At 34.5% G+C, this 25,458-nt stretch overlaps 1 protein-coding gene across 1 annotated transcript; it reads right to left on the bottom strand.

Annotated features, from left to right (window-relative positions):
• Window positions 1–2,615: 2,615 nt before the first annotated feature.
• LOC21412606 (beta-glucosidase 17) lies at window positions 2,616–15,807 on the bottom strand. The gene is made up of 10 exons (XM_024161925.1): window positions 15,667–15,807; window positions 15,491–15,560; window positions 15,328–15,386; window positions 14,907–14,982; window positions 14,684–14,758; window positions 14,468–14,555; window positions 14,207–14,346; window positions 9,102–9,111; window positions 2,836–2,937; window positions 2,616–2,643 (listed from the first exon to the last, which is right to left on the bottom strand). The coding sequence occupies exons 1-10, from the start codon at window positions 15,805–15,807 to the stop codon at window positions 2,616–2,618; spliced, it is 789 nt and encodes a 262-aa protein (XP_024017693.1).
• Window positions 15,808–25,458: the final 9,651 nt, after the last annotated feature.

Raw genomic sequence — 25,458 nt, forward strand, 5'->3', positions numbered from 1 at the left:
GGTAAATTTAGGCAGTCGGCACCCAACCAAAGATCTCATGATTTCCGAGTAGTCTCCCAACGTAAGTGCGTGAAAAACCATGAATGTGTCATGGCATATACATACAATAATCAATCAGCAATAATCACTTCAGTATGTGACTTTTTTAATTTTGTAATAATTTAATGTTGAACCTCAGGAAATCATTAGAAAAATGAACTATTTAGACATCATTACTAGAACAAATTAATTTTTGGAAGATCTATAATGTTGACGGTTGGATTTCGTCAATAATAAACCCACCGGATTACCTTGGGGTTACCCTTTGGATTATCGGCTTGTGGGTTTATTGAAAGTGTAGATTCTAGTTTGATTTAAGTATTTTTGTGTTTGAATGAACTGTATGTAAATGAACAAGAAGAATTTTATAGTGGTTCACTCTATAAAATTAGAGCTACATCCACTGTGTATATTGTATTTCTTTTGTGGAGATTATAATTTACAATAAATGCTATCTCTCTCTCTTGTTCTTTCTCCTCTGGGATCTCTAGACCTCTTCCCTATTGGGGGTCCTTCTTCTTTTATACTCCAGCTTCCTTCACTGGGTGGGTTTCCTTCGTAGGTAGGAACACTCAAGTGCTCTCCCTCTCTAGGCCCAGACATAGCCCACTAATTAGTACTGTTCACTCAACCATTTAGTCTTCTATTACGGCTCTGTGACTCTCCGTAATGCTTTTCTGTCCCCTGGGGGGGCAGTTTGTAAACTTGTAATTAATGCTGTCAGACTTCTCTTACTTTTGCACGTAACCCGTCGTGTCTTGAAGGGACGTTCCCCTCGTTGTCAGCGCTGTTTAACCTTTCTCGTCCTCTCTAGCGATCTTTTCTGCAGTCGAGGGATCTTGTCGTGTCAACCCATGCGGAGTCAACCGTCGACGCCTCATGGGGTCGTCGCCCTAATCATGGACTTCATCTTCGGGCTCTACAGCTGATCTTGAGGGAAACGAAGCGTCGAGGGTTGAGTGCTCGGCGGAAAGCAAGTATAGCCACGTGTCGTGGTGCCGTTGGTCCAAGTGTCCATTATATTTTCCCACACAACAGCCACCCCCCAGGTCGAGGGCTCCTTTCTTAGGCGGCCTCGAGCTCTAGGTTCGGTTTGTCCTTTCCGTGCTTCGGGTGTGGGAAATCGGTCCCGAACCTTCGTCCGCAATGATGGCCTGGGTGCTTCGGGTGTGTAACCGTCGCGTCGATTGGTTTGGCATAATGATGAGTATCCGTGTTTTAAGAAAACGAATATAGGCCGTCGGATCCGTGTCTTTTCGATTTCCCGCCCTTCCCCTTACCGTCAGATTCGGAGAGTGATCCCTGGCCGTTGGTCTTTTGGGGTTTTCATCCGACGGTTGGGGGTCTTCATTCCCGACTCTTTAAATACTCCCCATGAACCCGAGGGTCATTTTTTCCTTCTTCGAAACTTCAAAAAAAAAAAAAAACTTTTTGCTGCCGCTTTGCTGGGACATCCGTACTTTTGCCGGAACCCTGCTTGCTGAACTTCTGCCTTCGTCCTTCCCGTCCTCCGTGGTGTACTACGAAACCGTCCCGGATATACTTCTTCACCGGTAAGTTTCTAGACCCTTTCTCTCTTTGCGTACTCACGGGGTTTCTCCCGTTGTGTACCAGGAATATGTAAACATATATGCAGAAAACGAGAATATATATTAGTTAAAGAGACTTACTTTATTGTGTTCTGTCGTACTGGATGACCTGGCTTTTATATACGCGCATTTTTGTCTGTTTTGTCTTCGGTTTCTGGGTTCTGGGGAACCCGCGGTTCCTATGAAAACTCGTTGTTACCATTCTTGTATGAATGGTCGACGTTTAACCAGTCGTCGCTTAGAGTAGTCGCCATTTATTCCTCTCGACGTTAGGGTTTTAACGCTTTTTGTCCTTGTTATTACTAGAACAATGGCCCAAAGTTCACCTAGTCGAGAGGATTCTCCTTCTGTCGCCCAGCTCAAAACTTCCCTCGACGTCCTCGATATCCCTATGCACAAAGCTGACACCGGAAGACGAAGAGGTCCATGAGATCTCTACCACCGAAGGGGGGTCAGAGTCCCACATCGGTTGGAGACGGGGGTCTGGAGAGGTATATGTACCAGAGTGCCAACCCCTCCTACCAGCGAGGCACCTTTTACGAAGGGACAAAACCCCACCCGTCTCGGCGGGCCTAAGTGGGGACAATACTTCGCCGGTGGGCCATCAGTGTGTGAGAAATTCTGGCGTCACCAGTTGGCGACTCCACTGGGGACGTTTGGCCACGGCCTGCCTCTCCAGTCCCCCCGTCTTGGGGGGCACTGTTCTATGCCAAGAGTCCCACATCGGTTGGAGACGGGGTCTGGAGAGGTATATGTACCAGAGTGCCAACCCCTCCTACCAGCGAGGCACCTTTTACGAAGGGACAAAACCCCACCCGTCTCGGCGGGCCTAAGTGGGGACAATACTTCGCCGGTGGGCCATCGGTGTGTGAGAAATTCTGGCGTCAACATATAATAAGTAACACATATATGTTAGACGAATCTCCCCATCCAAGCGTGAAGATTTAGGAGTACGAAATTTTGGCACGACCCATAAAGATTGTATTATTATTCCAATGATTTCCTCTTCACTCTCCTGAAAGGGATATACAAGACAAATATTAAATTGTTATTTTCTAATATTATATATACAAATACGCGTGTTATTATTTACTGATATATGATAATCTTTTCTTTGAACAATATTAATCTTTTTCAAACGAATACATTTTGTTTTAATTATATGGCACACATGTATATACATATATACATAACATATACTACTCACCTGGAATTCCTTTTATATATGTCTATTGCTTTCGCATGAGCGAGAATTAAGTGGTGAACTACGATATAAGGTTCTGTTGCTGAGTTCCCACTAGTGCAGTTTCTATCGTAATGAGAACATCGATCCAATTCATACGCTTTGGTAGTAAAAATAATTGGTAGTAAAGTACACTTTTTCACTTTATCGCCGAACGTATCAAAGCAAAAATATACGTATCTTTGATAATCATCCCTATAAAATAATAAAAATTTATTATATAATTAGCATAACGTAATTTCTTATGTAATCCTTTGGTCTGTACATATATTCTGCTATATATATATATGTATATATGATGTCTTACCCAAATTTCGGGCTCAAAAATCCACCATATTCATCTTCTAGGGCTCGAGGCAGATTCTAGTAAAATAAAATCACTATTGGTTCGATGCCTACTTATAAAAATAAATTATCAAAGGAAAATCAAACTTTTATTAAGAATGAGCAGTATCAAACCCGAGTCAAATACGTTGAATACTTAAAGGATAAATTAGAAGTTATAAAATTAACCATTTTATGAGCGTTTCTTTGAGCTTTTTGTAAACTTTGACAACATCGGGAGTCGCTCGTCCACTTCCATCTAAAATCAAAATTAAGCTTCATTATTTTGAGAGAAAAACTTGGTACTTACTCAGGGAAGCATAAATATATATTAGATATTACTATATAAATAAACTTACTCGGCAATATGCCAAACCAAGAGATAGAGAATCTAAAGGAGTCGAAACCCGTTTCTTTCAGTCGGCGGATGCCACTCTGAAACAAATTTAAGCATTGTGAGACTAGCAAAAAATAACAAAAAAGCATCTTGAATTATAATAATATAGATCGTCGGGGTATATTTGCGAATCCCTCATAGACAAAAGTTGATTTAATTTTTTTCATAGGTATACATATATACATATTTATATATATAGTTCATGTATATATAACGTAGAAATTGTGAAAGAATATAGGAAATCATGTATAGATCATAGTTTTCTTTCTGTTTTGTTTTTTAGTTTTTATGGGAGAACTTAAACTTTATCCCTTTCTATATATACATGGTGTTCATAGTTTTCGAAACCTCTCATTAAGGAAGAGCCAATTATTATGTTTTTGATCATGATCACAACAATCCTTACAGGCGAAATAATTAATATTACACAATATTTGGACAAGCTATACATATTTTAAGGTTAGCTTGAAATTGCTCTGAAAGGTTTATAAGATTCTATGCGTACACAACACAATACGAATAGTGTGTTTAATTAAAAATAAAAATAAATTAAAGTACATATTTACATACACTATGACAGTACTTTTACAGTTAAGTTCGGAAAAAAAAGCTTAAGATATCTTTTCAGAGAAAAAATATAAATAGAATAATACATAATTGTAAATTACTGGAACATAATGGCCGCCCGGTATTTGTATGAAACTAGGCACAAGGCTTCAAAACAATTTAATACAAATTCAAAACCTAATAAACTCCAATTAAAAATGATGGAGACGTTACGTACCAACATGATGATAAATGATTGTAAAACACACCCATAAAAATTTTCACTACAATAGTACACGAATCACAAATTATAAATTCTAGGGTTAAATAAAAACCTAGTGAAAACAATCGAATCATTAACACTCTCTTCAATCACGTCAATTATACATGAAATACATGCAATAAACTCATCAATCGAATATTAGAAAAAAGAATTCACGTGAGGAACCATATTTCTTTCTAATATATTAGGAGCCTATAAAAATTATGTTTCAATTCAAACTCTGGTCAATGGATCATTGATTTTGGCACAACTAACCACATCACTGGTTCTTTAAAATTGCTCTCATCTTTCACTCCTTGTGCAGGGAATCAAAAAATAAAAATAACATATCAGTCTCTTTCACCCATAGCTGGACAGGGTTAAATTGTTATTTCATTCACTCTCACACTATATGATGTCCTTCATGTTCCTAAATTGTCATTCAATCTTTTGTCAATCAATCAGATCTGAAGTGTCCACCTAAATTCTCTTCATAGCATTGTGATTTTCAAGATTTGAGCTCGGGGAGGACGATTGGTGGTGCTAGACTGAGTGGTGGACTTTATTTCTTTGAAGATGGATCCATCTTGGAAGGACAAACTCAAAGTAATTGTTTCTATTCTATTTATGTTGTCAATAAAAACAAATTATGTTATGGTATTTTAGATTAGGACATCCTAGTTTCTATTATTTGAAATATTTGATTCCAAAGTTATTCATGAATAAGAATTCATCTTTGTTTCAGTGTGAAATTTGTGAATTTGCTAAGCATCATCGTGCATCCTTCCCTTCATAGCCCTACAAAGCACCTAAACCATTTTCTATGATCCATAGTGTTGTATGTGGACCCCCTAGGATCACCACAATTTCAAAAAAAAAAATGGTTTATCACTTTCATAGATGATCATACACGGGTTTCTTGGGTGTATTTGATGAAGGAAAAATAAGAAGCATAAAAAATTTTCAAAAATTTTTACAGTATGGCACAAACACAATTTCAAACGAAAATTCAAGTTTTTTCAGAGTGATAATGGGAAAGAAAATTTTAATCATATTTCAGGAAAGTATTTTGTGAAAAATGGCACTGTACATTAAAGTTCAAGCAATGACACTCCTCAGCAAAATGGAATGGTTGAGCGGAAGAACAAACACCTTCTTGAAGTTGCAGATATTTAATTTTTTCAACTAGGGTTGGGCTGAAGCCATCCTTACAACAGCTTTTTTTCATTAACCGTATGCCAACAAAAGTTTTACGAGTTGAAACGCCCTGCAATGTTTTCAAAAGTTGCTATTCAACCTCACGAATTTCAACAAATATCCATTTGAAAATATTTGGTTACATAGCCTTTGTCCGCATTCATGATCATCATTGAGGAAAACTTGATCCGAGAGCTAAAAAATGTGAATTTATTGGATATTCTCCAATATAGAAAAGTTACTAATGTTTTGGTCCAATTTAAAAAAAAATGATTGTTACCATGGATGTAAATTTTTTTGAAACACAGAGTTATTTTGATTAGTATCTTTAAGGGAAGAATGGAAAGAAAGATTTTGATATTTTTCAAATCGATTTTAACAGAAAAGTAATATCAAATTAGCCTAATTTTGTTTTCAATTTCAACTCAGATTCTATTTTCAATTCCAACCCGAATTCTGTTTCAAAATCAGATTTCGTTGGAAATTCAAATTCTAAAAAATGTGGATACCAGAATCGCAGATATCTCGATTTTACCAGATAAGATTCTTGCTTCAAATGTTGAATTCAAAACAACTGATATGGTTTTTTAAAATGAATCCCAAAAAACGATTCTATTTAAGTGCGTACTTGAGGTCACATAAGTCGAATAGTGAAAATAATACAGATACTTCTGTAATGCCACAACAAGTTGAAATAAGTACATAGATGTGTGCGAGGCCAATTAACACCAAACCTGAGTTCCGTATTTTTTCAAGAAGGAATCATCTTTAAAGGAAGAGAGTTTTCACCGCACAACATAGCCAAGAGTCCAACTTGAAACAAAACAAAATCCTGTCAATCCTTCAGGTAAATAATCATATAAGTCTAGGTTTTTTTTGTCCTAATTCACAATATGAGTCTCTTGAAAACTTAGACCTTCCAATTGCTTATCGGCAAGCTATTAGATCTTGTACTAAGCATCTTATGTCCAATTTTGTAGCCTATGAAAATTTTGTAGCCTCGGGTAGAAATTCCAAAGAATGTGCAGGAGGCGTCAAAGGTTCCTAAATGGAAGGAAGCTATTCTTGATGAGATTTGAGTCCTTGAGAAAAATGGGACATAGAAGGTAGTGAGTTTGTCTGAAGGAAAGTCCATAGTGGGCTGTAAGTTTGTCAGAAGGAAAGTCCACAGTGGGCTGCAAATGTATCTTTAATGTGAAATGCAATTGAGATGGTTTAATACAGAGTTACAAGGCGCGATTGGTTACTAATTAAAAGATTCACTACAGACGTATGGTGTTGATTTCTCAGAGACTTTTACTCCAGTTGTGAAATTAAATATAGTTCGAGTATATATTCTGGTATAACAACTCACAACAGTGTGTCTATGTAGGGTTGCTTGAGTTGTCGAAAGCCAAGTAATGGTGAAAGATAAATCATTGTGGGGGATGGCAAGACGATTCAAGTTGAGGCGATAGGAAAATTTAGATTACTGTTAAAGACTCGATTTTATTTGATTCTTACTGAGATATTTATTGTAAAAGATGAAATTTGATTTTTATTTTTGCTTTGGAAAAATCTTGTTATTCTTATTCATTTGGGAATGAAAAATTTAGTTTGTTTCATTATTCAAAATTTATTGGTTTCGGTTCTTTGTTAGGTTATTATAATCATTATATGATTGATACAATTGCTTCATTCAATGAATCCTTGCAATCAACTACACAAGATTAACAAGTGAGATTTCAGCTGGGTTATGGCACAAGAGATTAGGTCATATATTTAGATGGAGAATAGAGAGACTTGTGTAAGATGAAATTCTAGACCCCTTAGACTTCATAGATTTTGATGTTTGTGTTGTATAGAGGGGAAACAAACCAATAAATGGAGATTTGAAGCCAACATGACTTTGGACGTCTTATAACTTATACTTACGGACATTTGTGGGCCATTCCCTATGGTTGCTTGGAATGATCAACTATATTTTATAAGGTTTATAGGCAATTATTCTAGATATGGTTATATATATATATATCTAATTCATGAAATGTCACAATCGTTGGATGTGTTCAAAATTATAAGGCTGAAGTTGAGAACTAACTCAGCAAAAATATTAAAACCGTCAGATCTGACTGTGGTGGTGAGTATTATGGTAGATATGATGGTTCAAGTGAACAATGTCCATTACTATTTGCTAAGTTCCTAGAGGAATGAGGTATCGTCCCACAGTACACTATGCCGGTTTCGCCCGCTATGAATGGTATTGTTGAAAGACGAAACAGGACATGTAAAGATATGTTGAGGAGTATGATTTGTCATTCTACCTTACCAGAATCACTCTTGGGAGAAGCGCTTAAGACTACAACATATATCTTTAATGTGGTTCGAATTAAAGTGACTTCCATAATCCCTTATGAACATTGGATGGGCAAGAAGCCTAGTTTCGAGCACTTGCACATTTAGGGATGTCCAACTAAGGCAAGACCTTATAGACCTAATGAAAAGAAACTGGACTTAAGAATGGTGAGTTGCTATTTTATTGGATAATCTGAAAGATTCATGGAGTACAAGTTTTATGATCCCATAAATGCCCGATTCTTCGAGGATGTCAAGTTTGCGGGGGGAGATACAGTTAGAGACTTTGTTTTTGAAGGGGAATATGTTGATATTCCCATAGGTGCTATTGGCAATGATTAGGATTCCATTCCTGACCTTGTTCGAGACGCAACAGATCAAGATATTATCAGAGAACCTCCCATTAAAGAAATTGTTCCAGAAGAACAAACTCTACTACCTCAAGAATCTATGCCATTAAGAAGATCCACTAGAGAAAAGAGAAGTGCTGTGCTAGATGACTACATTGTATTTGTCTGAGAACATGAGATTAATATTGGAGTGATGGAAGATGATCCGATTAACTTTCGTCAAGCCCTGGAAAGTTCTAACTCTCAAAAGTGGATTGATGCTATGAATAAGGAGATTAAGTCCGTGAAGGACAATGATGTGTAGGATTTTATCCCATTGCCAGAAGGTGCGAAACGCATTGATTGCAAATGCAGATATGAAATGCAATGTGGAAAGGTACAAGGCTCGTCTTGTTGTTAAGGGCTTTACACAGAAAGAAGGCATCGACTATAAAGAGACTTTCTCTTTGGTTTCCTCAAAAGACTTTGTTAAGAATATAATGGCATGAGTGGCGCATTTCAACCTTGACTTACATCAGGTAGATGTAAAGACAACGCTTCTCAATGATAATATTGGTGAGACAATCTATATGGTGCAACCAGAAATCTTTATGTCTAGAGACCCAAAGAATATGGTTTACAAACTTAAGAAATCCATCTATGGTCTCAAGCAAGCATATCGACAATGGTTTTTCAAGTTTCATCACGTGATCATCTCGTTCAGTTTTGAGATGAATTTGGTCCATGATTGCATATATCATAGTTCTATGGGAGCAAGTATATTTGTTTTGCTTTTATATGCCGATGACATTTTGCTTGCTAGCAACGATAATAGGCTTACTGTACAAAACCTAGAGATTTCTTACTAAGAATTTTGAGATGAAAGATCTTAGTGACGCCTATTTTGTATTAGGTATAAAGATACACCGGGATCACTCTCGGGGTATTATTGGATTATCATAAAAGAGTTATATCCAAAAGGTTTTCAAGAGATACGGCATGTAGGAATGCAAACCAGGTGATACCCCTATAGCAAAGGGAGATAACTTTAGTCTCTATCAGTGCCCTAAGAATGATTTTGAGGAAAAGGAAATGCAGAAGATTCCTTATGCATCAGGCGTAGGAAGTTTATTGTATGCTCAGGTTTGTACACGTCTAGATATTACACATGTTACTGGGATGTTGGGTGGACATTTAAGTAATTCAGGAGTAGACCATTGGAAAGCAGCCAAATGGGTTTTGCAGTACTTACAAAGAACAAAAGATTTCATGCTCACCTGTCGGAGGTCAGATCGGCTTGAGATTATTGGGTATACAGACTCCGATTTTGCTGGATGCCAAGATAGTATGAAATCTATGTCGTGCTATATTTATCTGCTAGCTGGAAGTGCTGTCTCCTGGAAGAGTGTTAAATAGTCTCTTTTAGCATCTTCTACCATGGCAGCGGAGTTCATAGCATGTTATGAGGCATCCAATCATGGAATATGGCTGCAGAGTTTTGTCACGGGGCTGCGCATAGTGGATGGTATTGAAAGACCACTAAGTGATTTTGTAACAATAAGTTAGCAGTTTTGTATTCCAAAACCAATAGGAGCTTGTCAAAGTCGAAGCATATAGACATGAAGTTCCTAGTTGTTAAAGAAAGAGTTCAGAGTGGACAGTTGTCTAAAGACTACATCGGTACAAACTCCATGGTTACAGATCCGCTTACTAAGGGATTGCCACCCAAAGTGTTTCATGAGCACACTGCTCGTATAGGTGTCATGTCCTTTGAGGATACTTAGTTTAGTGGGAGTTTGTAATTTTATATGCTTTTATAATATAGACACTTTTTCAGTTATTTCAATTTATGGATATTTTGAGGTTATTTACTGTAGAAATAACTTTTTGGTTTATTTACACTTTTCATCTCATCCTCGCTATCTGGCCATTATCGCCTCTCGATCCTGCTCCATCTTAACTCAATCATCACTGTATCCATCTCTTTAAAATACTCATCAACGCTCCGGTTACCTTGATGGAGACCTTGCAGCTTGAGGTATAAATCTCAGTAGAAGTGACTTGGTACAAATCATCGCCTCATAACCCTTTTCATCTCATCCCAAGTTTCAATAGGACGTTCTCCGTTTCGCCTCATATTAGTGCATACTTGGTCCCACCATACAATAGCATACTCAGTAAATTCAATTTTTGGTATGGTTTGATCTCATTAAGGTTTAAGGGTGGACTAGTTAGAAGTAGGCATGTTAAGATCACATTGCATGAAATTTACATGCTACACATTCACATCATGATCCATGTCATTCAGTTGTTTCGGCACATGTGACCATTGGTGGGTCCAGTTACGACATATGTAACGAAGGCTGCTTTGATCGTATGTTGGTATGATTGATGGACCGGATTGGTTATAGATACATTTCAGTAATGATAGGAAAGTTGACCTCGTACAATTATTTTTGCAATGCATAATTATAAGGCTACAGATATTGTCTAAGTGGGAGATTGTTGGATCCTTATATCCAACATTGGGCTTATATGTGAATAATTATGTATAGCAGACTGTCATATAATGTTAAGCCCGTTTAAAAGTGATTTACTAAGGTTTGTATAATAGGGCTTTAATTTATCTAATAGGAAGTGGGCTTTTAATTTGTAAAGACTTAAGGGTAATTTCTATTTTTATGATAAGCTACAATAGAAATACCAAAAGATAACAAGATAGTTATCTATATATACATGTGATGGTCCCTAGATAACACATGACATTCTATTCTTTTCTAACATCCCATCATCTGAGAGAGAGCAAAGAAAAAGTTAAAGAATTTTCTAAGAAAACATGTTGATCTGGAAGACAAACCTCACAACAAAATGTAAATAATTATGTTAAGATCTGAAAGACAAACCGCACATGACATTTTGTTCTTCTCTGACATTCTATCATCAAAGACAAAACGTTTTAATAAAATTAAAAAGTGAATGGTTATGTTAAGATCAATACTATACTTATTCATTACTCACATATAGTAGAACATATACATATAATTAAGAATAATGCCATAAAGCGTTAACAATGTGAGTTGTCTTTTTTTTTTCTACGCAATTCTTATGCCAACACAGGAACGTAGACAATATTGAGAATCCTATGTCAGAAACAAGAGGAGAGACCGGTGAACCCAACAATGTTTTATCACTAAGCTTGTTCAAAGACTCAAACCGCATATATAACGCTTCGAAAATTGTCGAACCAAACTTGTCATATGGGTGGAACACGTTGACGATCCTTACTGGCAAAATTGGTAATAAATTGTTCTTTTCAGGCTTGAAATTCAATTATGGGTTAATCTCACAATTGCTTTCTCGATCATTTTCAGTTTTCTCTCATATTTTAAAACTCTCATTTTACCACTTGAATTTTTGAATTAATACCCTTTTGTTGAAATATTAAAACCAAACCAAGAAAGATATGCAGTTAAATTGTGATCGCATTGCCTTCTTCTTTTATTATGTTTTTAACAAAAATTCTAATAGATTGAGTTAAGGTGACTAACATACAATTTAAGAATTAAAGTGAGAGTTTTTAAAATTCGAAGATTAAACTGAATATGACCCATAAGACACCAGTGAAAATACTCTTTCAATTATAACGTAGTTGAACTGTCCTATTTCCTTATTTGAAAAATTGGATTTCCAAGTAAAACAAAACTATTATGGTAAGTTATATTAATCTAGAAGGCACCATTTTAAGGTCTAAGAACTAAAAAAAGAAAAAGAACTTATTTAAAATACATAAACCCACAAATGATCAACACAACATAATAGATAATATTATTCTCTGAAACTCAAAGTAGATTTTTAAACATACAAATACTTTTTTTTCTCCACACTCAGCCTTTATTTAAAATACATACATATATTGTTCAGATTATTCGTATTTCTTGATTTAATTAGGCTGTAGAGAGCATTGAAGAATTTTGCACTTTATGATTCTCGAGTCTGGGAATGGGTTTGAGGAATTGACTAAACCAACGAACAGATTCTTTGGGGATTCTTGTCAAGTTATTTTCACGTTCAATTTGGTAGATGCCAAATTTATAAGTGTAACCGGAATTCCACTCAAAGTCATCGAGAAGTGTCCAAATATAGAATCCCTTCACGTTGACTCCAGCCCTGCAAAAACCTTGGGCGTTAGTACCTTGCAAAACTTCTAACTTAAAACACATGGTTCTAAATTCTTACACGTTACTCTTGATTAATACCATTTAACTAATATAGTTCAGATTTTAGTTAAGAATAAAGAGTAACAATGTAAACCGTGCACATTAACCGATATTTATCTCCTTTCTCCTTATGTAGCCAATGATGACAAAAATTAATAGTTCTAATACTAAATATTTAGGATGTGCAATGATGACAAAAATTAACTAAGCTGGTCGAAATATGCTTGTTTATCCAAAGGCCATTATTAGCTTGTCTAAACAATTACTAAAGAAAATGAAGAGTGCAAATATTGGCGCTTACTTAATAGCCCGTGAGACACGTCGTAGATGACGACGATAGAAATCTATTCTTGCAGTATCGTTGAGAGAAGTACTATTGAGGGGATCAGGAAGTCCTGTAATAACAATTAAACCATATCTACTATCAATGTTTTGGTCAAGAACTATGTATCAAGTACAATTAATTCAATTAAATTCAGATACGTTAGTACTAGATAAATTATTTCTTTTATTTTGTAATTTCAATTAAAAATTAAAAGGAATAAAACGAAAAACCCATAACCATCGAAAAATATTAAGTATAATTTACCATTCTCTGTGATGTAAATTATGGGATTGTTGTAATTTTCTTTTAAGTGAAACAACAGTTCTTCAATCCCCTTTGGATAAATGAACATCCACGTTCCATTAACCTACATCATCAATCGTAAAACAGTTAAAATTAACACACATAGAATGAGAACTATGAATTTGAATAATTTTCTTGATGTTGCCTTGGAATTTAAGCTAAAAACTCAGTAACTCCCCCCCCAAAAAAAAAAAAAAAAAAAAAGAAGAAAACTACTACTGCTACTAGATAGCGAAGGGAAAATTACGCTTATGGCATGTTTACTTTACATCAAAGGAAAAAAAAAAAGTAAGGAGTGATTACCATTTTTAAAAGGGAATGAATGTTAAATTTACTTATCTTCCCTTAATGAATTACTATACATTCAATGATTATTTAAATAATATAAAAGGACATTTTAGTGATTATATTAATAACATTATTACTTCTAATTTTAATAAACATAAGAAAAGAAATGTAGTTATTTCTCATCACACGATTTGAATAGTCAAGTAAACACATAAAAAGAAATGAATCACCCTTAATCCTATTACTTTACTTTTCTTTTCAATCTCATTATCTTTCTCATTACATTTTTTTACGGTTTGATAAATACGCCCTTAAGTTGAAAGCCTTCTCCACATCCACCTAGCTAAAATATTGATATCACTGCTAATATCAAGCTTAAAACCTCCTGAACTAAAGGTAGCTCCATCCGTCGTTTTAGCATCGAATTTATAGTTTCTTTAATTTATTGCTTAGTCTCTAATACATCCTCTCACTAACTCTAATTAAAATTACAATTACTGAAATTCTGATATCCAAAAAGGAACATTGTGTTAGTTTTTGCTCTCCATCCTTCTTTTTTGCAGCTGAATTTTTCAGGAAAAAAACAAGTTGAAATAAGTACGGGTTGAGTGCGTGTTTATTCAACATGTTTTTCTTTTAATACAGACATCCAAAATTTTTTTAGAAAATTTTTATAGTTTATTTTTTATAATTATTTTCTTAAAAAATTAGTTTCACAAAAAAAATTAAATGTAAAAAATTTGAAAGAAAAAAATAATGGGCCGAATCAAACAAAAAATCCGGAGTTCCCACTAGTGCAATTTCCATAATAACGAGAACATCGACCAGGTGCGAAAGTACCAAATTCATACCCATTGGTAGTAAACATAATTGGCTCATTAAAGGTAATCCACTTTTTCACTTTATCGCCAAATGTTTTGAAGCAAAAATCCGCATAATCGAGATAATCATCCCTACAAATTAATAAAAAAAATAATATAAAACAATTAGCATATTGATAATTTCTTAGGCACTGTCTTGCATCCATACATAAAATATAAATATCGATCCAAAGATGCATAAATGGTGGCTTACACAAACTTCGGGCTCAAGAATCCACCATATTCATCTTCTAGGGCTTGAGGCAAATCCCAGTGGAATATAGTCACTATTGGTTCGATGCCTACTTATCAATAAACAAAATTCAAATAAAAACAAATTATCAAAGGAAACCAAACTAGTCAGAACAAGAATTCCCAAAACCATGTTATGAGTAAAATACGCTGAATGCTTAAAAGTTATGAAATTAACCCTCGTGTATAAGCGTTTCTATGAGACTTGTGTAAAATTGGACTCCCTTGTGATTTACGTCTCCTTTACGTCCATCTAAAATAAAAAAATAAGCTTCATTATATTTTGAGAGAAAAATTTGATAAATTTTATCAAGAAAGCATAAATATGCATATATACGTGTATATATATATATATATATATATTAGTTTAATACTTTAATACAATGCTAAGTAAAACGTACTTGGTAGTACTCTAGACCAAGAGATAGAGAATCTGAAGGTGTCGAAACCCGTTTCTTTCAGTCGCTTGATGTCACTCTGTGACAAATTTAAGCATTTTTAGGCAAAAATAATAAAAAAGTATATGTTGAATTATAAATTTACATAGAGATCGGGTTAATAATTGCAAATCCCACATAGACAAAAAGCATATTTCACTATTGTTTTTCTCATGCGTAGGTTGATGTATCCCAAAGAAACTGTGTGTATAATATTAATTAGTACATTTTAGGTAATAAAAATGTACTGTGTAGGTATGTATGTTAAAAATATCTGACACAATTGTGTGTATAATTAGTACATTTTTTTCTTCTTAAAAACAAAAGTGATTCCGAGGCAATAACTTTTCTATTACATAGTTATAGCAAGTCAAGCATTTTAAACCTTGTATCTATAATAGAATTCATCTGCGATTTTTCCAGAGCTGTGATCTGCTATTTTTTCTGTTAAATTCAAGAGAAGGTAAAGAAATGTTAGACAAAATCGCAAATACGTTATGGTAAGGTAAAAAAAATAAAAAATAAAAAAAAAAGTATTTGTATTAAACCTGGATCATCCTTAGTGAAGGTATCCCATATACTGGGTTTTCTTCCATCCACATCTGTCGCTCCTTCATACTTTTGTCACATGCGCATGCACATATATATTAAACATTGGAATTCCACATATCATAAAAGTAGTAAAAAAAAAAAAAACAACTACAATTCGATGCAATATATATACCTGATAAGCAGATGATGCTGCTCCGAATATGAAGTCAGGTGGAAAATCCTTCCGACTTATGTCATGATGTTGAGCAACATTGCATGCCAACAAATAGGACAGAAAGAGTAATAAGAGAGAAAGACTTTGATGAGTTTCCATTCTTAATTCTTCGTTGCCTTGCATCCTCTCAAGTGGTCTTTATATAGGCACGACCAGAAATAAATAAAAAGTTTTTATGAAATTAAAAAAGTGAATGTTGATGTTAAGGTCGATATATACGTATCCATTACTATCGTGTAGTAGAACTATTAACGGAAACATGTACATATAATTAAGAATAATGCCATAAAGCCTTAACAACGTGAGATGTCATTTTTTTTTTTTTATGGCAACCTAACGTAGACAATATTGAGAATCCTATGTCAGAAACAAGAGGAGAGACGGGTGGACCCAACAATGTTTTATCACTAAGTTTGTTCAAAGAATATGACTCAAACCGCATATATAACGCTTCGAAAATTGTCGAACCAAACTTGTGCAACATGTTGACGATCCTTACTGGCAAAATTGGTGATAAATTGGATTTCTAAGTAAAACAAACCTATTTTGGTAAGTTATATTAACCTAGCAGGCACCATATGAACTAAAAAAAGAAAAAAAAAATTCCACTACCAAATGATGATTGTTTATAATAAATCATCATTTTAGCTTAAGTCACCTCTTCTCTTTTTCATCACCAGCTTTAACTATCGCCCCTATCTGTTTCTCTCGCTTATGTTGTTCAAAATCGAGCTTCCCTTCTTCTAATTCATCATGCATCGCCTCCCATCTCTAAACCTACCTTAGATTTGTTTCTTAGTTTTTCAAACTGTAACCACACAGGTTGTAAGAGTGACATAGACTACATCGCTTATGTTTTAGCATCCGTTTGTTTTGAAGTATGAATTGTTAACAAAAACTTCCTTTTGTCAAGGTTTCTATCAGAAGAAATTACTGACTCTTAATACATATTCTTAAAAGGATTAAATCTTAATAAAAATGAATTCTAATTAAGCAATGTAATATATAAAATATCTATGATCTCAAAAAAAAAATTGTTGAAATGTGATGTTTTCAAAAAAAATTAAAATATACTATGACTTATGTTAGAAAATATACCGTCATTAATTGTTGAAATGTGATGTTTTCAAAAAAAAATTAAAATATACTATGACTTATGTTAGAAAATATACCGTCATTTTAAAAATTAAGTATTATTTTTTCGCTAAAAGAGTTCCAATTAATTAATTAAATAGTAGGAAGAGTAAGATTAAAAAATTTATTTTATTTATTATCATATTAAATAAAAATATATTCTTTTTTAAAAAATGTAAATTTAAGAGTGATGGTAGAAGAGTAATTGCACATTAATTAAGCTACGTAACAGCAATCAATATTTGTTAGAAATCCATAGGCCCCTAGTGCAGTACCTATTGGGATAGCATGGTGCGCGCACATGTGCTACGTAAGAAAATGATGTTTCCTTATATCTTACTGAAATTGGGTCGCATTTATAACCCTTCATGAGTTGTTATTGTTATTGTGGGGACTATAATAAGGCATGGCAAGAGGCAATTTCACACTTCTACATAATTAGGCGCATTCATTTCTCACACTAATCCATTTGAACAACTTTTTTTTTATTTATTTATTTCGATATATTTACACGATCGATTTTCATGTGTGTTACTCATGAATTGTTACTTCGTTCTTTCTATTTTTTTTCTTCTTCATTGGGGAGAAGTTAAACTTCATCCCTTCTATATATCGTGTTTGTAGTTTTCAAAACCTCTCATTAGGTAGTTTTTGGGCATGATAAAAACAATCCTTATGTGCAGAATAATTAATATTACGCGATATTTAAATCGGGTATGCATATTTTAAAGCTAATTTGAAATTGGTCTGAAAGGTTCAAAAAATTCTATGCGTCACCATATGAGTAGTGTGTGGAATGAAAAGTAAAAATAAATTAAAGTAGAATTTACATACACTACCACACTTTTACAATAAAGTTTGAAAACTTAAGGTCCTTTTTTTTTTTTTTTTTTTTTTTTTTTTTTTTTTTTTTTTTATTGTTTCTCTCTGTGGGTGGGTAGACAAAATGACGAGGCAATTTCAGTGTCCAGTATATAACTAGGCGCATACTACTTAACAAAACGTAATTTCCTTTTCTGTCTTCTTCACTTTTTTTTTGTTTTGTTTTTTTTATACAAACCTATAAGTCTTCCTAGTTTTTTGAATTACCTCCCATTAAGGTAATGAAATAATGAGTTGAGATCAGGATAATGGTACGATAGAATTTGATTAGTTTGCATATGATAAAGGAGATAAGGACACAAATATTGTTTAGATGGTCTAGATTTTTAACCTTTATTTTTTTATCAATATTTTTTTAGTCAAATAACTGTACAAATTAAAAGAGTATTTGGTTGAGATTTTAGGAGATTAGTAGAGAATTGTTTGTGATTCTTTCCTTTCTTAGTCTGATTGCCTTAGCTGTAAGATCGAGCTTAATTGTGGGTATAATTGGGTGTGATTGTATGTTTATAAATGTGAATGATTATAGGTGATTATATAGCTTAATTGTAGGAAATGTTCCTCTATATATTGATTATATATTGACATAATTGATATGAATGAAAAATACGATTCATCATCCCTTTGAAGTTGGTATCAGAGCCAACCTTCGGTTCTCTCAAATAGTCAAAATCCCAAAACCAGAAAATACCAAAACCAGACCAAAAAAAAAAAAAAAAAAACCTTGCAATTTCTGAATTGAAATCAGAATTGAAACAAGAACAGATCTTATTCTGTATCGTTACCAGACCCATGGCTCGGATCGCCGCGCCAGGACCTGCTCGGACTCGGACCCACTACTCAGATTCACCGCGCCGCTCAGACCCACGCCCTCTACCGTTCTGCGCTTATTATCTTGTTGCAACTATCTGTTCGTCTCCACGCCCTCTACTGGACAGTTTTCTTGGTCAAATTCGAAAAATGAAAAAAAAAACTCCGCCTTAAGTGATTCAAAAGCCTAATAAGAGCTTAAGATATCTTTTCTGAGAAAAAATATAAATAGAATAATACAGAATTGTAAATTACTGGAACATAATGGCGGCCCGGTATTTGTATGAAACTAGGCACAAGGCTTCAAAACAATTTAATACAAATTCAAAACGTAATAAACTCCAATTAAAAATGATGGAGACGTTACGTACCAACATGATGATAAATGATTGTAAAACACACCCATAAAAATTTTCACTACAATAGTACACGAATCACAAATGATAAATTCTAGGGTTAAATAAAAACCTAGTGAAAACAATCGAATCATTAACACTTTCTTCAATCACGTCAATTATACATGAAATACATGCAATATACTCATAAATCGAATATTAGAAAAAAAGAATTTACGTGAGGAACCATATATCTTTCTAATATATTAGGAGCCTATCAAAATTAACAACCCAAATTAGTTTCTCCAAAGTCCTCTTCGAGTTTTGATAAACTGAATGATGAAGGAAAGAGACAAGAGTCTTTTCAAGAGAAGCTTCCATTCACCAAGGACCAAACTGACAGCCTATGCAAACTTCTCCAAAATTCTCAATTCAATGTAAATTCCTCCAACCTGACCCCTTCTTGTTCCTTAGCCCAGAAAGGTAACTATCTCAACGCTGCGTTAGTTAGTTTCAATTCAAACTCTGGTCAATGGATCATTGATTTTGGCACAACTAACCACATCACTGGTTCTTTAAAATTGTTCTCATCTTTCACTCCTTGTGCAGGGAATCAAAAAATAAAAATAACATATCGGTCTCTTTCACCCATAGCTGGACAGGGTTAAATTGTTATTTCATCCACTCTCACACTATATGATGTCCTTCATGTTCCTAAATTGTCATTCAATCTTTTGTCAATCAATAAGATCATTCATGATCTGAAGTGTCCAGCTAAATTCTCTTCATAGAGTTCTGATTTTCAAGATTTGAGCTCGGGGAGGACAATTAGTGGTGCTAGACTGAGTGGTGGACTTTATTTCTTTGAAGATGGATCCATCTTGGAAGGACAAACTCAAAGTAATTGTTTCTATTCTATTTCTTTTGCCAATAAAAACAAATTATGTTATGATATTTTAGATTAGAACATCCTAGTTTCCATTATTTGAAATATTTGGTTCCAAAGTTATTCATGAATAAGAATTCATGTTTGTTTCAGTGTAAAATTTGTGAATTGGCTAAGCATCATCGTGCATCCTTCTCTTCATAGCCCTACAAAGCATCTAAACCATTTTCTATGATCCATAGTGTTGTATGTGGACCTTCTAGGATCACCACACTTTCAAAGAAAAAATGGTTTATCACTTTCATAGATGATCATACACGGGTTTCTTGGGTGTATTTGACGAAGGAAAAATAAGAAGCATACAAAATTTCCAAAAATTTTCACAGCATGGTACAAACACAATTTCAAACCAAAATTCAAGTTTTTTCAGAGTGATAATGGGAAAGAAAATTTTAATCATATTTCGGGAAAGTATTTTTAGAAAAATGGCATTGTACATTAAAGTTCATGCAATGAAACTCCTCAGCAAAATGGAATGGCTGAGCGAAAGAACAAACACCTTTTTGAAGTTACATATATTTAATTTTTTCAACTAGGGTTGGGTTGAAGCCATCCTAACAACAGCTTTTTTCATTAAGAGTATGCCAATAAAAGTTTTACAATTTGAAACGCCCTGCAATGTTTTCAAAAGTTGCTATTCAACCTCACGAAAATATTTGGTTGCATTGCCTTTGTCCCCATTCATGATCATCATTGAGGAAAACTTGATCCGAGAGCTAAAAAATGTGAATTTTTTGGATATTCTCTAACATAGAAAGGTTACAAATGTTTCGGTCCAATTTAAAAAAAAAATGATTATTACCATGGATGTAAATTTTTTTGAAACACAGAGCTATTTTGATCAGCATCTTCAAGGGAAGAATGGAAAGAAAGATTCTGATATTTTTCAAATCGGTTTTAACAGAAAAGTATTATCAAATTAGCCTAATTTTGTTTTCAATTTCAACCCGAATTCTGTTTCAAAATCAGATTTAGTTGGAAATTCAAATTCTAAAAAATGTGGATACTAGAATCACAGATATCTCGATTTTACCAGATAAGATTCTTGCTTCAAATGTTGAATTCAAAACAAATGATATGGTTTTTGAAAATGAATCCCAAAAATGGATTCTATTGAAGTGAGTACTTGAGGTCACATAAGTCGAATAGTGAAAATAATACAGATACTTCTGTAATGCCACAACATGTTGAAACAAGTACAGAGATGTGTGCGAGGCCAATTAACACCAAACCTGAGTTCCATATTTATTCAAGAAGGAATCATCTTCAAAGGAAGAGAGTTCTCACCGCACAACATAGCCAAGAGTCCAACTTGAAACAGAAGAAAATCTTGTCAATCCTTCAGGTAAATAATCATATAAGTCTAGTTTTTTTTGTCCTAATTCACAATATGAGTCTCTTGAAAACTTAGACCTTCCAATTGCTTATCGGCAAGCTATTAGATCTTGTACTAAGCATCTTATGTCCAATTTTGTAGCCTACGAAAATTTTGTAGCCTCAGGTAGAAATTCCAAAGAATGTGCAGGTGGCGTTAAAGGTTCCTAAATGGAAGGAAGCTGTTCTTGATGAGATTTGAGTCCTTGAGAAAAATGGGACATAGAAGGTAGTGAGTTTGTCTGAAGGAAAGTCCATAGTGGGCTGCAAGTTTGTCAGAAGGAAAGTCCACAGTGGGCTGCAAATGTATCTTTAATGTGAAATGCAATTGAGATGGTTTAATACAGAGTTACAAGGCGCGATTGGTTACTAAAAGATGCACTACAGACGTATGGTATTGATTTCTCAGAGACTTTTACTCCAGTTGTGAAATTAAATACAGTTCGAGTATAGATTTTGGTACAACAACTCACAGTAGTGTGTCTATGCTGGGTTGCTTGGGTTGTTGAAAGCTAAGTAATGGTGAAAGATACATCTATGTGGGCGATGGCAAGATGGTTCAAGTTGAGGCGATAGGAAAATTTAGATTATTGTTCAAGACTAGATTTTATTTGATTCTTACTGGGATATTATTGTAAAAGCTGAAATTTGATTTTTAAAATTTGTTCAAAATTTGTTGGTTCCGGTTCTTTGTTAGGCTATTATAATCATTATATGATTGATACAATTGCTTCATTCAATGAATCCCTGCAATCAACTACACGAGATTAACAAGTGAGATTTCAGCTGCGTTATGGCACAAGAGATTAGGTCATATCTCTAGACGGAGAATAGAGAGACTTGTGTCAGATGAAATACTAGACCCCTTAGACTTCATAGATTTTGATGTTTGTGTTGTATAAAGGGGAAACAAACCAATAAAAGGAGAGTTGAAGCTAACATGACTTTGGATGTCTTAGAACTTATACATACGGACATTTGTGGACCATTCCCTATGGAATGATCAACAATATTTTATAAGGTTCATAGACAATTATTCTAGATATGGTTATATATATATATATATATCTCATTCATGAAATGTCACAATCGTTGGATGTGTTCAAAATTATAAGGCTGAAGTTGAGAACGAACTCAGCAAAAATATTAAAACCATCAAATCTGACTGTGGTGGTGAGTATTATGGTAGATATGATGGTTCATGTGAACAATGTCCAGTACTATTGGCCAAGTTCCTAGAGGAATGCAGTATCGTCCCACAGTACACTATGCTGGTTTCACCCGCTATGAATGGTGTTGTTGAAAGACGAAACAGGACACTTAAAGATATGGTGAGGAGTATAATTTGTCATTCTACCTTACCAGAATCACTCTTGGGAGAAGCGCTTAAAACTGTAACATATATGTTTAATGTGGTTCGAAATAAAGTGACTGCCATAATCCCTTATGAACTTTGGATGGGCAAGAAGCCTAGTTTAAAGTACTTGCACATTTAGGGATGTCCAACTGAGGCAAGACCTTATAGACCTAATGAAAAGAAACTAGACATAAGAATGGTGAGTTGCTATTTTATTGGATACTCTGAAAGATTCACATGGTACAAGTTTTATGATCCCATAAATGCCCGATTCTTCGAGGATGACAAGTTTGCGGGGGGAGATACAGTTAGAGACTTTTTTTTAAGGGGAATATGTTGATATTCCCATATGTGCTATTGGCAATGATCATGATTCCATTCCTGACCTTGTTCGAGACGCAACAGATCAAGATATTATCGGAGAACCTCCCATTAAAGAAATTGTTCTAGAAGAACAAACTCTACTACCTCAAGAATCTATGCCATTAAGAAGATCCACTAGAGAAAAGAGAAGTGCAGTGCTAGATTACTACATTGTATTTGTCCAAGAACATGAGATTAATATTGGAGTGATGGAAGATGATCCGATTAACTTCCGTCAAGCCCTGGAAAGTTCTAACTGTCAAAAGTGGATTGATGCTATGAATGAGGAGATTAAGTCCGTGAAGGACAATGATGTGTGGGATATTGTCCCATTGCCAGAAGATGCGAAACGCATTGATTGCAAATGCAGATATGAAATGCGATGTGGAAAGGTACAAGGCTCGTCTTGTTGTTAAGAGCTTTACACAGAAAGAAGGCATCGACTATAAAGAGACTTTATCTTTGGTTCCCTCAAAAGACTCTGTTAAGAATATAATGGCATGAGTGGTGCATTTCAACCTTGACTTACATCAGGTAGATGTAAAGACAACGCTTCTCAATGATAACATTGGTGACATAATCTATATGGTGCAACCAGAAAACTTTGTGTCTAGAGACCCAAAGAATATGGTTTACAAACTTAAGAAATCCATCTATGGTCTCAAGCAAGCATATCGACAATGGTTTTTCAAGTTTCTTCACGTGATCACCTCGTTCAGTTTTGAGATGAATTTGGTCCATGATTGCATATATCATAATTCTGTGGGAGCAAGTATATTTGTTTTGCTTTTATATGCCGATGACATTTTGCTTGCCAGCAACGATAATAGGCTTACTGTACGAAACCTAGAGATTTCTTACGAAGAATTTTGAGATGAAAGATCTTAGTGACGCCTATTTTGTATTAGGCATAAAGATACACCGGGATCGCTCTCGGGGTATTATTGGATTATCATAAAAGAGTTATATCCAAAAGGTTTTCAAGAGATATGGCATGCAGGAATGCAAACCAGGTGATACCCCTATAGCAAAGGGATACAAGTTTAGTCTCAATTAGTGCCCTAAGAACGATTTTGAGGAAAAGGAAATGCAGAAGATTCCTTATGCGTCAGGCGTAGGAAGTCTATTGTATGCTCAGGTTTGTACACGTCTAGATATTACACATGTTACTGGGATGTTGGGGGGACATTTAAGTAATTCAGGAGTAGACCATTGGAAAGCAGCCAAATGGGTTTTGCAATACTTACAAAGAACAAAAAATTTCATGCTCACGTGTCGGAGGTCAGATCGGCTTAAGATTGTTGGGTATACAGACTCTGATTTTGCTGGATGCCAAAATAGTATGAAATCTATGTCGTGCTATATTTATCTGCTAGCTGGAGGTGCTGTCTCCTGGAAGAGTGTTAAATAGTCTCTTATAGCATCTTCTACCATGGCAGCGGAGTTCATAGCGTGTTATGAGGCATCCAATCATGGAATATGGCTGCAGAGTTTTGTCACGGTGCTGCGCATAGTGGATGGTATTGAAAGACCACTAAGTGAGTTTGTAACAATAAGTTAGCAGTTTTGTATTCCAAAACCAATAGGAGCTTGTCAAAGTTGAAGCATATAGACATCAAGTTCCTAGTTGTTAAAGAAAGAGTTCAGAGTGGACAGTTGTCTAAAGACTACATCGGCACAAACTCCATGGTTGCGGATCCGCTTACTAAGGGATTGCCACCCAAAGTGTTTCATGAGCACACTGCTCGTATAGGTGTCATGTCCTTTAAGGATATTTAGTTTAGTGGGAGTTTGTAATTTTATATGCTTTTATAATATAGACACTTTTTCAGTTATTTCAATTTATGGATATTTTGAGGTTATTTTCTGCAGAAATAACATTTTGGTTTATTTACACTTTTCATCTCATCCTTGCTATCTGGCCATTGTCGCCTCTCGAGCCTCCTCCATCTTAGCTCTAATCATCGTTGTATCCATCTCTTTAAAATACTCATCAACACTCCGGTTACCTTGATGGAGACCTTGCAGCTTGAGGTATAAATCTCGGTAGTAGTGACTTGGTACAAATCATCACCTCATAACCCTTTTCATCTCATCCCAAGTTTCAATAGGACATTCTCTGTTTCGCCTCCTATTGGTGCATACTTGGTCCCACCACACAATAGCATACTCAATAAATTCAATTTTTGGTACGGTTTGATCTCACTAAGATTTAAGGGTGGACTAGTTAGAAGTAGGCATGTTAAGATTGTTGGGAATGGTGTCCTAGAAGTATAAGATGTAATAGGATATTTATTATTTATTTAATAAAAGAGTTTATTCATTATTTTATGTGCATATATTTATGAATATTTTATGAATATCCATGAAAATTCCATGTTTATTTATGTAACCTTAAACATTGTATATAAGTGTTATATACGAGATGATAATGTTTAAGGATAATAATAAAAAAGCAATGTTCATAATGAATTTAATTAAAGTTCAGAATCTTTAATTAAAACATTATTAATACATGTCATTCCCATTTAGAATGGAACGGTGTTATC

This window comes from Morus notabilis, unplaced genomic scaffold (assembly GCF_000414095.1).
Source record: "Morus notabilis unplaced genomic scaffold, ASM41409v2 Scaffold938, whole genome shotgun sequence".
Lineage (NCBI taxonomy): Eukaryota > Viridiplantae > Streptophyta > Magnoliopsida > Rosales > Moraceae > Morus > Morus notabilis.

Excerpts from the sequence above, each read along its gene's own strand:
- LOC21412606 (XM_024161925.1), bottom strand. The coding sequence starts at position 15,807 with ATGGAAACTCATCAAAGTCTTTCTCTCTTATTACTCTTTCTGTCCTAT. Across the intron at positions 14,556-14,683 it reads AGAAACGCTTATACACGAGG|GCATCGAACCAATAGTGACT; the intron begins GTTAATTTCATA and ends ATTGATAAGTAG. Across the intron at positions 14,347-14,467 it reads TTCTTGAGCCCGAAGTTTGT|GGATGATTATCTCGATTATG; the intron begins GTAAGCCACCAT and ends ATTAATTTGTAG.